At 39.8% G+C, this 12962-nt stretch overlaps 1 protein-coding gene across 7 annotated transcripts in view; it reads left to right on the top strand.

Moving 5' to 3' along the window:
• The window catches only part of GABRB2 (gamma-aminobutyric acid type A receptor beta2 subunit), a 278489-nt gene that overhangs the window by 257084 nt on the left and 8443 nt on the right, over positions 1-12962 (top strand). For 5 of the 7 annotated variants that reach the window (XR_004001666.1, XR_004001665.1, XM_030573200.1 and 2 more), the window contains one exon: positions 12496-12546. The exons of the other annotated variants lie outside the window; for them this stretch is intronic. Coding sequence is in view for 3 of the 5 variants with exons in the window: in XM_030573200.1 (XP_030429060.1) it covers positions 12496-12546 (51 nt within the window). In the remaining 2 variants the exon portion in view is untranslated. The remainder of the gene's footprint in view (positions 1-12495; positions 12547-12962) is intronic. 7 annotated transcript variants of the gene reach the window in all.

Here is a 12962-nt window from a genome sequence, read left to right as displayed (position 1 = left end):
TAGTGAAGAGGAATGGAGAATAGCACAGGCATGTGAATAGTGTAGATATTGCACAGTATAGAAGGACTGAGGAAGAGTCCTCTTACTATGCAGTCAGATTCTTTCATCCTTATTCATACTGAACAATACTTTATTCCTATGTAGTGCTATTGAAATATTTGGGGCTAGTCATAGAGTAGAGTATATTCAACATGAGTCAGGACAGCAAAATCTGGCCCATAAACATCAAGAGCCTAGGAAAACAAGATGAGTTTTAAAACAAACACACACACTCAATTACTGGAACTGTACCATGCAGCATTCTATTACATCACCACTTTGAAGGGCCTGAAAAGTTCCATTTAATATCTTCTATATCACACATGCCCCTTTGCTCTGTGCTTTGGGGGGTATTCATCACCAACAACACTCTGCTAAATTTTCAGCTAAAACATTTTTTACTACCTTATAAAGATGAGTGTTTTGTTTACACTACTACTAAAACTGTATTGGGAGTTATTCTTGATGCCGAGCCTGAGGCTATCCTCCTTGCTGAATCAGATTACAAGATCTGTCATAAAAATGGACAGCGATAATAAAAGCACCATAAACAGAAAAGCCCAGTATTGACCCCACATCTTTCATCCTAAATTTGCCATTCACATATCACAGAAGAACACCTGAAAACCAAATTAAAAAAAAAAGTAAACCCTCTGCCCCATTAGCATTATCTAGGAATTTGATATGAATGCAATTTGAGAAAATTCCATTCTTAGCCTGTGGCCTTTTACAGAAGTGATCAGAAGGTGACTTGTCTCTACAGTCTATAGTGATATTCCATCTGACATCAGAATAAAGGTCAAGTCAGCCATGTGGGGTTTTCTGTCTGGGGCTGTGATCCTCACAATGCCATCTTTAATTCATGTAAGAACAGTGTGCACACCTTCTGCTTGTTTAAGGCACATCAGGCTACTTGCATCATCTAAGAACCTGTCATCCACCACTGACCCTAAATTAAGAAACTCACCCATATAATTCTTATGCATTTCAGATTTGTATTTCAGATTTTGTAACAGCAGACACAACTATGCCAAACAAAACACTAATACAGTCAAGTGTGAGAACTTTTGGCATATCAAGCTTATTGCAAATAAAACATAGGGGGACCTCCGCCTAGTTACAACAGGGAAGGGACTGGAAATCACACTGCTAGATTCTGCCTGGTCCTACCAAAGACTTCAGCCTTGTTACCTTGAACAAGTTATTTGCACCTTTTTAAAAACAGTATAGTAAACCTTACCTTTCAGGGTACTGTGCATAAGAATATTGAGGTTATTGGCTGAAGCAAGGGCCATTAATATTATCATCATAGGGATGTACAAGAATACCACATACGAATTCATTATCCTCATATCTCAGTGATGTCTGAAACCATTATAAAATCTGATATTTAGATAAATTAAATTTGTTTTGAGTGTTTTTAAAGTTTTTATTATTATTTTAATTTAGAGGGAGAAACATTTCAAGTAATCCAAAATTCAGGTCATGAGCATTAGGATAACTAGGATTTACCTATATGTAGTATTGATGAGAGAGATATTACATGTCTTTGAGTCCATCTTTTGCAACATTTCCCCACCAGATAACTATAAATTTTGAGTGTCTTCTGCTCTTGTAAAAGATACAAAAGCAGTTTAACAACTTGTCAATGTTTTTTTAAGCTCTACTAAACAGAGGCAGTTAACTCCTCAACACTATTTGAGAAGCAAAATTGCTGTGTCAGATCTCAAACCTGAGTTATTTCCCTTATTTTCAAAATAGTGGAAATGATTGCTACCTTACCTTCAGGAGTGTTGTAAGTAATTCTTCTGCTGTACTCTACACTGATTAGGCCTCAACTGGATTACTGTGTCCAGTTCTGGGCACCACATTTCAGGAAAGAGGTGGACAATTTGGAGATAGTCCAGAGAACAGCAACAAAAACTATTAATGACCTAGAAAACATGACCTATGAGGAAAGATTGAAACACTTGAGTTTGTTTAGACTGGAGAAGAGAAGGCTGAGAGAGGACATGATAATAGTACTTTTTCAAGTGATTATTCATGTCTGTTCAACTTAGGTGTGTGTGCTTGCCACATACACTCGTGCCGGAAGTTTTTCCCTCAGAAGTATCCCTCCAGCCCCCTGGAGTGGCATGCACATGCTGCGATATATCGGGCACCGCCGGTTCCCCCCCCCACTCTCAGTTCCTTCTTGCCACCAGTGATGGTTCTGGAACTGTTGCTGCTTCAGCTAGTGCTGTAGCTGCTCATTCATACAAGCTAGTTATCTCCTGTATTATATTGCATATAGTTTTCTATAAGTGTTTATAAATCCCATAGCTATAGTTAGAGACTTTGCTTCAGGACAGGACATGCCCTGATCTGCAGGATTTAAGCCCTGTGATCTCTGCAAGAGGCCCATGCCCATTAGTGATCCACACAGCAGTTGTTTGCATTGCTTGGGTGAAGGACATACTAGTGAGAAGTGCAAAATTTGCAAGTCCTTCAAGCCGAGGACTAAGAACCAGTGCGATAATTCATATAAGAGCTCTCCTTATGGAGTCAGCCCTCACCCCGGCACCAGAGCAATGCTCCGACTTGGTGCCGAGTTCCATGACTTCCGTACACAGCGCCCCATCGGCCGGCACCAGTCCCTATCCTGGCTCTGACAAAGAAGCCCAAGAAAGCAGGATGAGACCCATCTCCAGCCTCCCATAGGGGAAAGGATAAGACTAGGTGTGAGCAAGGTCCCATGCTGGTCATCCCTACCCTCTTCATCCACACCGGGATCTTGGGCCCAAGTTCCAGTGGAGCGATGTAGCCAAACCCACTTCCTGCTGGCTACCCCAGATAGCAGCAGAGGCCTCCGTCAACTCCAGGTGCCATCCACATCGGAGGCCTGCAGGTGGCGCAGGAGATCATGTCCCTCCCAGTGCCACCTACATCAGTTCCTGTGGTTCCCTAATCACGGGGTAAACCTGCATTCAGACCACTTTGGTCCCCACCTCGGCGACACCATTCCCTGTCATGGGGGAAGTCCCGCAAGGACTCACCCTCCTGTAGCCACCACGCATCTGACTGCAATAGGCAGACGCAGATGCAGCGCAGCCCCATTTGGTCCCTGACCTTGCGCACGGGCACAGAGGCTTAAGGCACAGCTTGCCGGCCACCGGGCGCAGACCTTTGGAGGCACATGTCCCCTGGCAGGAGTACCGGTCCTTTGTGCAGCATCTCTGAGACCATGGTACTGCTCCACGGACCTCTGAGGGGTACTGCTTGGGAGTCACCTAAGTTGAATGGACATGGGCAATCATTTGAAGAAGAAAAGACAGTTACCTTTTCCATAACTGGTGTTCTTTGAGATACGTTGCTCATGTTCATTGCACAACCCACCCTCTTTCCTCACTGTCAGAGTTTCCAGCAAGAAGGAACTGAGAGTGGGGAGAATTGGCAGCACCCTGTATGCCGCAGCCTGTGTGCACCACTCCAGGGGGCTCTGGGGCCGGTTCTCTATGGATACTGCTGAGGGAAAAACTTCCAGCACTGGTGCACATGGCGAGGACACACACCTAAGCTGAATAGACATGAGCAAAACATCTCGAAGAACACCAGTTATGGAAAAGGTAACTATCTTTTTTTCAAGTACAGAAAAGGTTGTTATAAGGAGGAGGGAGAAAATTGTTCTCCTTAACCTCTGAGTTTTGGACAAGAAGCAATGGGCTTAAATTGCAGCAAGGGAGGTTTAGGTTGGACATTAGGAAAAACTTCCTAACTGTCAGGGTAGTTAAACACTGAAATAAATTGCCTGTGGAGGTTGTGGAATGTCCATCATTGGAGATTTTTATGAGCAGGATAGACAAACACCTGTCAGGGATGTTCTAGATAATATTTAGTCCTGCCGTGAGTGCAGGGAATTGGACTAGATGACCTCTCAAGGTCTCTTCCAGTCCTACAATTCTATGATTCTTGGATTTTCCATAGTGGAAAGTACTGATTCTCAGGACGGCCTTAATGTGCACACTCACTGCAATAGTCCATGTAGAAATATTCTGCATGTGTATTATTATTATTTATTATTTGTATTATTGTAATATCTAGGTGTTCCAGTCAGGGCCAGATTTCCAATTAGGCACAGTAGGCGCGTTCCTCAGGGCGGCAGCATTCTAGAGGCACCTAAAACTTAAAAGTGGGTTAAAGTTTCATTTTTTATAGAGAACACAAAGGTCAGCTGTACGCCGGGGGGGCACTGAAAATGCTGTGCCTAGGGGCAAGTACGCTGTAAATCTTGCAGAGCCCATTATGCTAGGCGTTGTACAGACACAGAACAAAAAGACAGTCCTTGCTCCAAAGTTATATTATATTAAATGGGAGGGGGTGGAAAAACAGCCCTATGCTGTAAAGGTTAAATTCACCCAGAAGCTTAAAGTTGCCAGACATTCTTTTTGGCACTGCTGCATGTTTTTTTTGTTGGCTCACACAGAATTCTTTAAATGGACAGAAAAAAACCTGAAAGCAGGTTCCTGAGTGAAAGTCCCCAGGCTAGAGTGAGAGTAGGCTGAAAAGTTTTTTTTTTAACTCTTTATTTTATTTCTCCTTTATTTCTTACTTTCCCGTTTTAAATATATTATCCTGAAATCAGCCTCAGTCTTAAACAGGACAAACAGCTACATTAATGCAATTCACGGTTACCTTTTATATTGAAGCACAAAGGGCCAAATCATCCTCAGTCTCTGCTCAGTCCCCACCATCTGCCTTGAAAAGTCACTGGATGTGACTTTTTTCACTAAAATATCCATATTTCTTCAATGAGATTACCTTGCAACATGCAGTCAGAATAGAGGCAGAAGGAGTGTGCTTTACCTTCCTCTCTGCCAGTAAATATGGCAGGGCCTACTCGCAAACCTGATGGGTCCAGAGTCCCTCCACACAAAGGCCCTCTACTTCCACACTGGCTCTGACCCGAAAATGGACTTCAGCTCCCTAACTGCCGGAGACTTCACAGCCACTGCTGCCTTCAGTCTCCATTGGGGGAAACTACAACAAAGCTACTTTTCTGGGTAACATTGTTCCTGACTCACCCTCTGACCATTCACTCCTCTATTTTCTTCAGGGTTAGAAACAGGAAACGTTACCCATAGAAATGAGAGAATTTTCCTTGCTTCTTGCTCCATAAAGTTCTAAGGTATCAGACAATAAAGGTGTAGAACTTTTAAGCGTAGAAAAAATACTTTAGGTCATTTTTAGATGGCAGCATGGCTCCCTCTGAGCCCGGTAGACTAGGACTCATGGTAACTGAAGCACATGGCTTTACAGCCAGAGGGCTACAAAAGAAAATTCCAAAAGCCAAATAATTAAAAAAACACTTGTAAAATACATGATATATATCAAATATATAGTGTGGTATGGCATAACAATTTTATCAGCACTCATTTGAGATGACCTGAATAACCCATGTGTTTGGCCAGTTGCGACTTGAAAATATTGATATCCTGTACATAATAATTGAGGGTAAACTGTTAGACGTTTTGCACTTTTTTCCAAGACATAAAAATTTTGTTTGATTTGCTGGGATTAAACCCAAGATGTTCTTGAAATACATGGAGTGAAGATGTTGATACAGAGTCCTATGTTACACGTGCTCTGTATGTGTGTGTGTGTGTGCGCATGTGTGCATGTAAGCAAATTTTTTCAATACATTTGTCATTTATAGATCTACAATATAGACATGCACATACACACAAGAGCTGGTAGAGAGAAAGAAGAAAATTTCCACCAAAAATCATTTATCACACCCTATTTTTTGTTGATAATTTGAATTTTCTGGAGAGTGTGTGTGTGTGTGTGTGTGTGTGCGTGTTATAGCTAATCTGAACATTAAAAAAAATCAAATTTCCAAGTGAAAATGGCAAAAAGGGGCAAAACAATGTATTCCCTTTCTTTACCAACCGTAGAATGAGTGTACATATAAATCTAAATATATAATGTATATATTTTTGACATCCATGCACAATTATACTTGGAAAAAAGCCTAAAATGCCTCTGTTTCTTCTGCAACAGAAACCCTCATTCTGTTCTTGTCAGGCATATTTCCCCCAAACATGCCCTAAAACTAGAATATCAAGGTACAGGTAAGCCACACATTATTGTTCTAATTCTAACAAATTAAATGATAGAGGAGCTTTTCTAATTACTTTACAACAGAGCACTGCTAATTTTAATGATACCAAACAATCAGTGAAGCCCACAGCCACAGACAATTTTTCAAACCTTGAAATCACTCCTTTACTCATTTTCTTTCATTTGTGTTTACAAATACATTTCTAGCCCCTTCATTGTGAAGATAACCTTCAAAAATATAAACATTTTCCTTTGGCTAGAAATGTGCAAATAATTCTCCATAATAATCATGAATACAGTTCTGGCCCTGTTGGTGTCAAGAGAAATGTCACCACATTTCTTATTCACAGTCTTTGCCACTGCTGCTTAAGGCCAGTGACACCTGTGCCTCCCTTAAGCTTTGATTAGGGTGCCAAAGAATCATAATTCTGACACTCTCCAAAATCCTGAAGTTAAACCTGCATCCAAGCAATTATATCATATGAAGATGAATGGAACATGCTATGCAATCTTTTCTCCAGTTTCTTATCTTCCAAATTGTGATTAAACATCCCCATGTGCCTGAGTGCTTGCCATATAAGGCTTCATATATTTGACTTGACTTCATGGAGGAAAAATAATCTGTCTACAGTTTACAGCAATTTGTTTTGAGAATGGGCTAGATGTGCCAAAACTTGTCAGCATGATGTTGACTGTCTAGCTTGTGTATCAAAAACACAACTATTTCCAAATGATGGTGTAAGATCTTTGTGTCTATCTTTTCAAATTGCTACCACCAGTAAACAGTCAAGTATTTCCAGCATAGTTGGCTTTTCAGGAAACACTCAAAGAGCTGCAATAGAGAATTTCAGTTACAAATGTTTGGAGATAAGCCATTTGGTGCTCTTTCTGTACTGGCTTTTGATGCATACTCCTTATGTTGAGGTACTTCATAAGCTTAATTAATATGAAGTTCCCACTCCTGTAGACCCTACTGAGAGCAAGTCTGTGAGAATTTTGCCTTATGTACAAAAACATTTCGATATGCAAGAAAAAACAAATGTCTTTAAGATACTGAAAACATACATGACATATTTTTGCACATGCTTCCTGTTCATCGGCTTGATTCTGTCTTAGTTAGGTCATAACTCACACAGCTAATCATCATCTGAAATGTTGCTCAGCCCCTCCTCCCCAGGCTTACTTTATCAATTATACTTCATTTCTTTTTAAAAGAAATACATTTTTTGCTCTTAAATTACTATCTAGGGTAATGTTGTGTTCAGTTAATCTGCTACTTAAAAATGAACTGCAAAGATTTCCCTCGCAACAAAAGCATTTTTGTATGATCTTCCCAAAAGGTAGACATATGTAAATGTGATTAGAATAAGATGTGTGATAATGACCTCCCAAATAGAGTGAGAATGACCGCACGGCACCTGAAGTGGGGGAACATTGTCTGGGCTTGCCGAAGGAAGGCAGCAATGCTTTATGGCAGAGATGGGAAAGAGGGTCAGAAATTGCTGCAAAAAGTGAGCAGTGGTCAGATTTGTGGCACTTACTCATCCCCCAGGATCTGAGGTCAGAATGCATAAAGGTGCAAGCCCATGGCATTGGAAGCTCCTTTTCCACGCGGCTGGCAAGGCGGAAGCCCCCCTCCCTCCCTGAGAGGTGGCTAATATCAGGATGGGTTAGGACTTGCTGTAGGCATTGTGATAGTCACTCCTTTTTAGGGGGGCTGGAAAGGAATTTTTCCTTAACCACTAGATTGGCTTTGGTGGAGTGAGGTTTTTCGCCTTCCCCACAATGGGTGTCAGGAAGGGCCTTTTCTGATAAGAAGAAAAGGTGGTAAACTATATGTCGCAACTTAATTTGTAAGTGTTGGGTGGATGTCCAGTGCAGGTACTCCAGTGAACAGAAGCCATCCAGTGAACAGATGAATGGCCTAGTAAAGGATTTAAAATCCCTTATCTTCACTATTTCCTAAATGTCTCAACATTTTTATAGTTTTGCTGCAAATTTACATTTTCAAATTTTCAGTCAGCTCTACTAAAAAGCTTCCTTATATATTATTTCAGGTAAAGGTTTGTTTTCTCCCTCCCCCAGCACACACAACGTCTCCCATTTAAAAAAAAATCAGATAGTTCAGACAGGTCCAATTTTAAAATTCAGAACCTTCAGTTTAGTTTCCAATCAGGAAAAAAAAAAGTTTATGCTGTATGCACAATTGAGAAAATTTGGTTCACAGTTCTTTTGTTTGCTTTAAGCTAGAACCAGTACAGGGTAGAATGAAATGTTTTTTTCCACTTCAATTATAGTGGTTTATGATGTCATATATTTACAGATGTCCTTTTTTCTCTGCACTCAGATTTCGTAAAGAGCTGTGGTTGCCTTAAATACGATCAAGGAGTTCTAATTACATTTTTCAAATGCATACCTTTTCTCTTTTTTTAGGTTTCTAAATTGCAGTGTAGCTTAAATAATGTGTTTCTGATAATAACGGGTATTTAACTTTCCAGATATCATTACAGAGATAAAAAAGGTCTGTTTGTTATGTATGTGTAAGCTTATTCCTTTGGGATAGCTGAAATACATTCATTATTGTTTTCTTATATATCAGTTCATTTCTGTGTTGTCTTATCTGCTTTGTCTTGTAAAATTCCTTCCTTCTCCTATGAATCCTTCTTCCTTCCCCTGAGGATTCATAATAGCTAACAACTATTACATACATTACTATGGTAGATTTGGGGGTGAGGGGCTTAATATTAATGTAATATTTTAAGCTCCGATTCAGGAAAGCACTTAAGTGTATGTTTAACTTTAAGAATGTGATTAAGACCCATTAAAATTAAGCATCTGTTTCAGTGCTATCCTGAATTGGGATGGTTCCCTGATTCAGGGACTTAGTTGCAGGTTACAGTCAACTAAAGTTGCTATAAGGAAATGGAAATTGAACATACAATTTAAAGGTTTTGTTTATATGCCTAGTCCCTCCCATTTTACTAGGGGATAAGGTAGGGCTAAACTTTCCCGGTCTAAAAGTAGGGAGGGAGAAATTGTATCTGTACAGACTGCTCCTCATCTTTCTCTCCACTGGCTGATTCAGGTGCCTGTGTCCATTTGCTCCTGGAAATAGGTAAGGATAACTGGTATTACAAAATGGCTGCTGTAAACTAGTCTAGGGCCCGAGACTGGATATAAGGAGACCAAGAATTACATTTCTGGCCTTTCCCAACAGTGTTCTCCACATTGTAAGTCATGGAGCAAATTCAGCTTTTGATTCAAAACCTTTTGAAATTAATGAGTCTTTCCATTGACCTCAGTGGGCTTTGGCTCAAACCCTGAGGGAACATAGAGTCAGGTCTGGAGTGTGGATGTTGTGTGGAAATTATGGAGTTTTCTGAGGTTTTTTTTTAACCCCCACTGTGATGCCCAAAGACTCCCCCTTTTCCTCTTCTATGCTGCATAACTGTTGCAGAATAAAAGTCCTCACATCCTGGAATGCTGTGAGTGTGCAGTGGATATTAAAAACTATACACATTTTTTTTGTTTCTGGTGCGTGGCCATTTTGTATGTTCAGGATACTGAAGCACTTATGACAGATTATGCTCCCAGATGTACGCATTCACAGCCCCCACTGAAATCTACTTTAGTTGAATTCTTAGAATTGGAAGGAACCTCAGGAGGTCATCTAGTCCAACCGCCTGCTCAAAGCTGGACCAATCGCCAATCCCTAAATAGCCCCCTCAAGGATTGAGCTCACAAACCCTGGGTTTAGCAGGTCAATGCTCAAACCACTGAGCTATCCCTCCCCCATAAAAGCAACACCCATCTGAGAGTGAAATTAGGCCCTGGGAATTTTGTTGCAAGTAATTAGAGACGTGTAAAGCTCAGCAGTCTTGGTTTTTTTTTTCAGTTTCTTTTCTAAGTTTCCTATCTGTTTTCCTATCTGTGTGAGTTAAACTCCCTTGATTTACTTTGAGTTTTAGGGTTTAGATAAACCCAAGAACCTGAAGGAAATCACTACTGACTCTGCAGAGTTTTGCTGAATTTCGATCTTGGCCTGAAATCAAACAAAATCACCTGAAATCATAACTCAGCCCATGTTTGCTCACAACTCACCTCAGGGTTAACTACAGAGTCTGTGAACCTCACTCACATTTCAAGTTGTTACAAAATCTGAACCCATGTGAGCTTTGCTTGCTTAATGTCAGGTTTCTTTCTGAACAATTCCTACAGCTCTGAAAGTAAAGCCCGCTTTCTCTGTGGAGGCACAAAGCACATGCGCATGTTTAGTGGCACAGTTCCATTTTGGAGATTTTAAAATATTGACCATGCATTTTGAAGTGCATACTTGTTTAGTTTTAGTAGCACATTTACCACTCCAGAACAGCTACATATAGTTGGGCTGCCATTTGTAAACCATTACATTTTTTGAATATTTTCTAGAGCAGGGGTTAGGCAACCTATGGCACACGTGCCAAAGGCAGCACGCAAGCTGATTTTCAGTGACAGTCACACTGCCCGGGTCTTGGCCACCAGTCCAGGAGGCCCTGCATTTTAATTTAATTTTAAATGAAGTTTCTTAAACATTTTAAAAACTGTATTTACTTTAAATATAATAATAGTTTAGTTTTATATTATAGACTTGTAGAAAGAGACCTTCTAAAAATGTTAAAATATATTACAGGCATGCTAAACCTTAAATTAGAGTGAATAAATGAAGACTCGGCACACCACTTCTGAAAGGTTGCCAACCCCTGTTCTAGAGTGAAATTAGAGAGACTAATACAGAGACTTCCCCCATAGTGTATACAGAGTCTTCCTCCATAATATCTCTGTTCCTTCTTACACACCTTATTTCTTATAACCAGTGCAATTCCTGTAGATAAGATTCAAGTAGTTTTCTTTCTAGAGGGATTATTTTATGTCCTTTGGCATTTCCCGTATGTGACCCTTTCCAAGACATATTTCCTTCAATTCCAGTCTAGAGAGTTAATTCTAAGTTGTTTGCTCACAGTATATGTAAATGATGAGGCCCAATAGTACAGTTTAAACCTCTGAACAAATTAGATAATTTTGCTTTTCCTGTCCTGGCAGAATGGACCAATTTGGCTTTGGCAAATTTGGCAGGGGTTAACCTTACCTAATGAAATTGTGCATTATTTCTATGCATTTTTCACCTGTGTTCTTGTTTCACTCAGATTTCACAGAAATACCAGCCATCATATCTATCTTACACATTTCTTCTGTACCACTCTGTGTTTAAAATGAGCAATCAGTATCTGCAAGTATCTATACTATATAGATTAAACAAGAATTTTGTTTGAATACCAGAAAGTAAAGATGTCAATGATATTATGTGTTTTGAATAGCTAAGTTATCCATTACAAATATACCTTCTGAATAAATGATGAACACAGCCGGAGATAATACTCCAAAATCCAGATACTGATTCCCTACCAGCATCTAGAGAGAAGAGTGATTGTTTGTGGAAGTGAATCCTCCTAAATGTATATACACATGAGCATGAATGTAGAAGTTGTACTATTTAAGATATTGTACATTGGATAATTAATAAGTGTAACAGGAATTCCTTTGGATAGCCATCATTTTGGAGTTTCTGTATAGCAGAGAGAATATACAATGGTAACATTTAAACACTCTTCTCTGTGTCTTTCTTTTGTTTGGGAGGCCATCAGAAAAGATCAGCAGCCCTCTTATAGGGCTCCACGGTCATTTTTTCTCACGTCAACCTGGACCTATGAATACCATTTAGACCATTTATTTTGCCATCCTCCTTATTAGACGGGTGATGAAAACTCTTGCATGTGTGCTGTGCTCTAGGCTCTACTATTCCACTTCTGAATTCACCTTTTATTTCCATAGTTCTTATTGCTACTTTTTTCATCATCTTCCCATCCTCCCTTCTTCCCTCCCTCCTCCCCAGGGAATTTCTCCATTATGTTTGAACTCTGTTGTTCACCATAAGGAGTCCTGTTGTATGGTTGAACAACCATTCAGCACCAAAAGATTTTTTTAACCTTCTCCTACTACCTTTGAAACCACTTGTATGCCCACTTCCCCAAAAAATAATTTCTATGATTCTTTTCATATCATCATATCTTCCTGGGTCAGAATGACCACTCAGAAAAAATACTGTGCATCACTAATTTGTTACCTACAAGTGGCAGGGCCAAGGCAGTAATAGCACCTCTAAAGCCAGAATATACTTATGCTGGTTGTTGGCTTAGAGGGCCCTGTACCTTTAATTAAAAATGCATATCCTATTAATACCCTATAGTGCATAAATTTTTACTGAAAGATAACAGCTACCTTATCTCTAAGGAAACTGGTCTTGATTTTATTAACTTACAGGACAGAAGAATAATTGGCACATATCATTGTCCAGAAATGTATTCAACAAAGGTATCTTTCATTGTTTTTTAAATGTTTTTATCCTTAGAGAATTAAAATTGAGGTCCTGACCATTTATGGTCATTAAAGATCCCATGGCACTTTTTGTAAGAGTAGGCACCACAACCCCAAGCCTCCTGGCCAAATTTCAATTTGTGTAATTATGTTCTGCTTATTTGACCTTCCCACCACCACCCACCCACCCTCCCCATAGTTTCAATTGGCTACAACATTCTTCATTTCCTGTATTAAAATTAAGTGTGTTGTTCTGCACTGATAGACAGTCACCACATTTCACCTGACAGGTGATTGCATTTCACTGGCTTGTGAAGTGATTCTTCTTTCTAAAGTTTGTAAAGCGCTTTGGGATCCTGCTGTGTACAGTAAACATGATTCATTATCATTCTATCTCAAATACCAATTTAATA

Source organism: Gopherus evgoodei, chromosome 8 (assembly GCF_007399415.2).
Source record: "Gopherus evgoodei ecotype Sinaloan lineage chromosome 8, rGopEvg1_v1.p, whole genome shotgun sequence".
Taxonomy (NCBI): Eukaryota; Metazoa; Chordata; order Testudines; family Testudinidae; genus Gopherus; species Gopherus evgoodei.
This window is presented reverse-complemented; position numbering and strand designations above follow the sequence as displayed.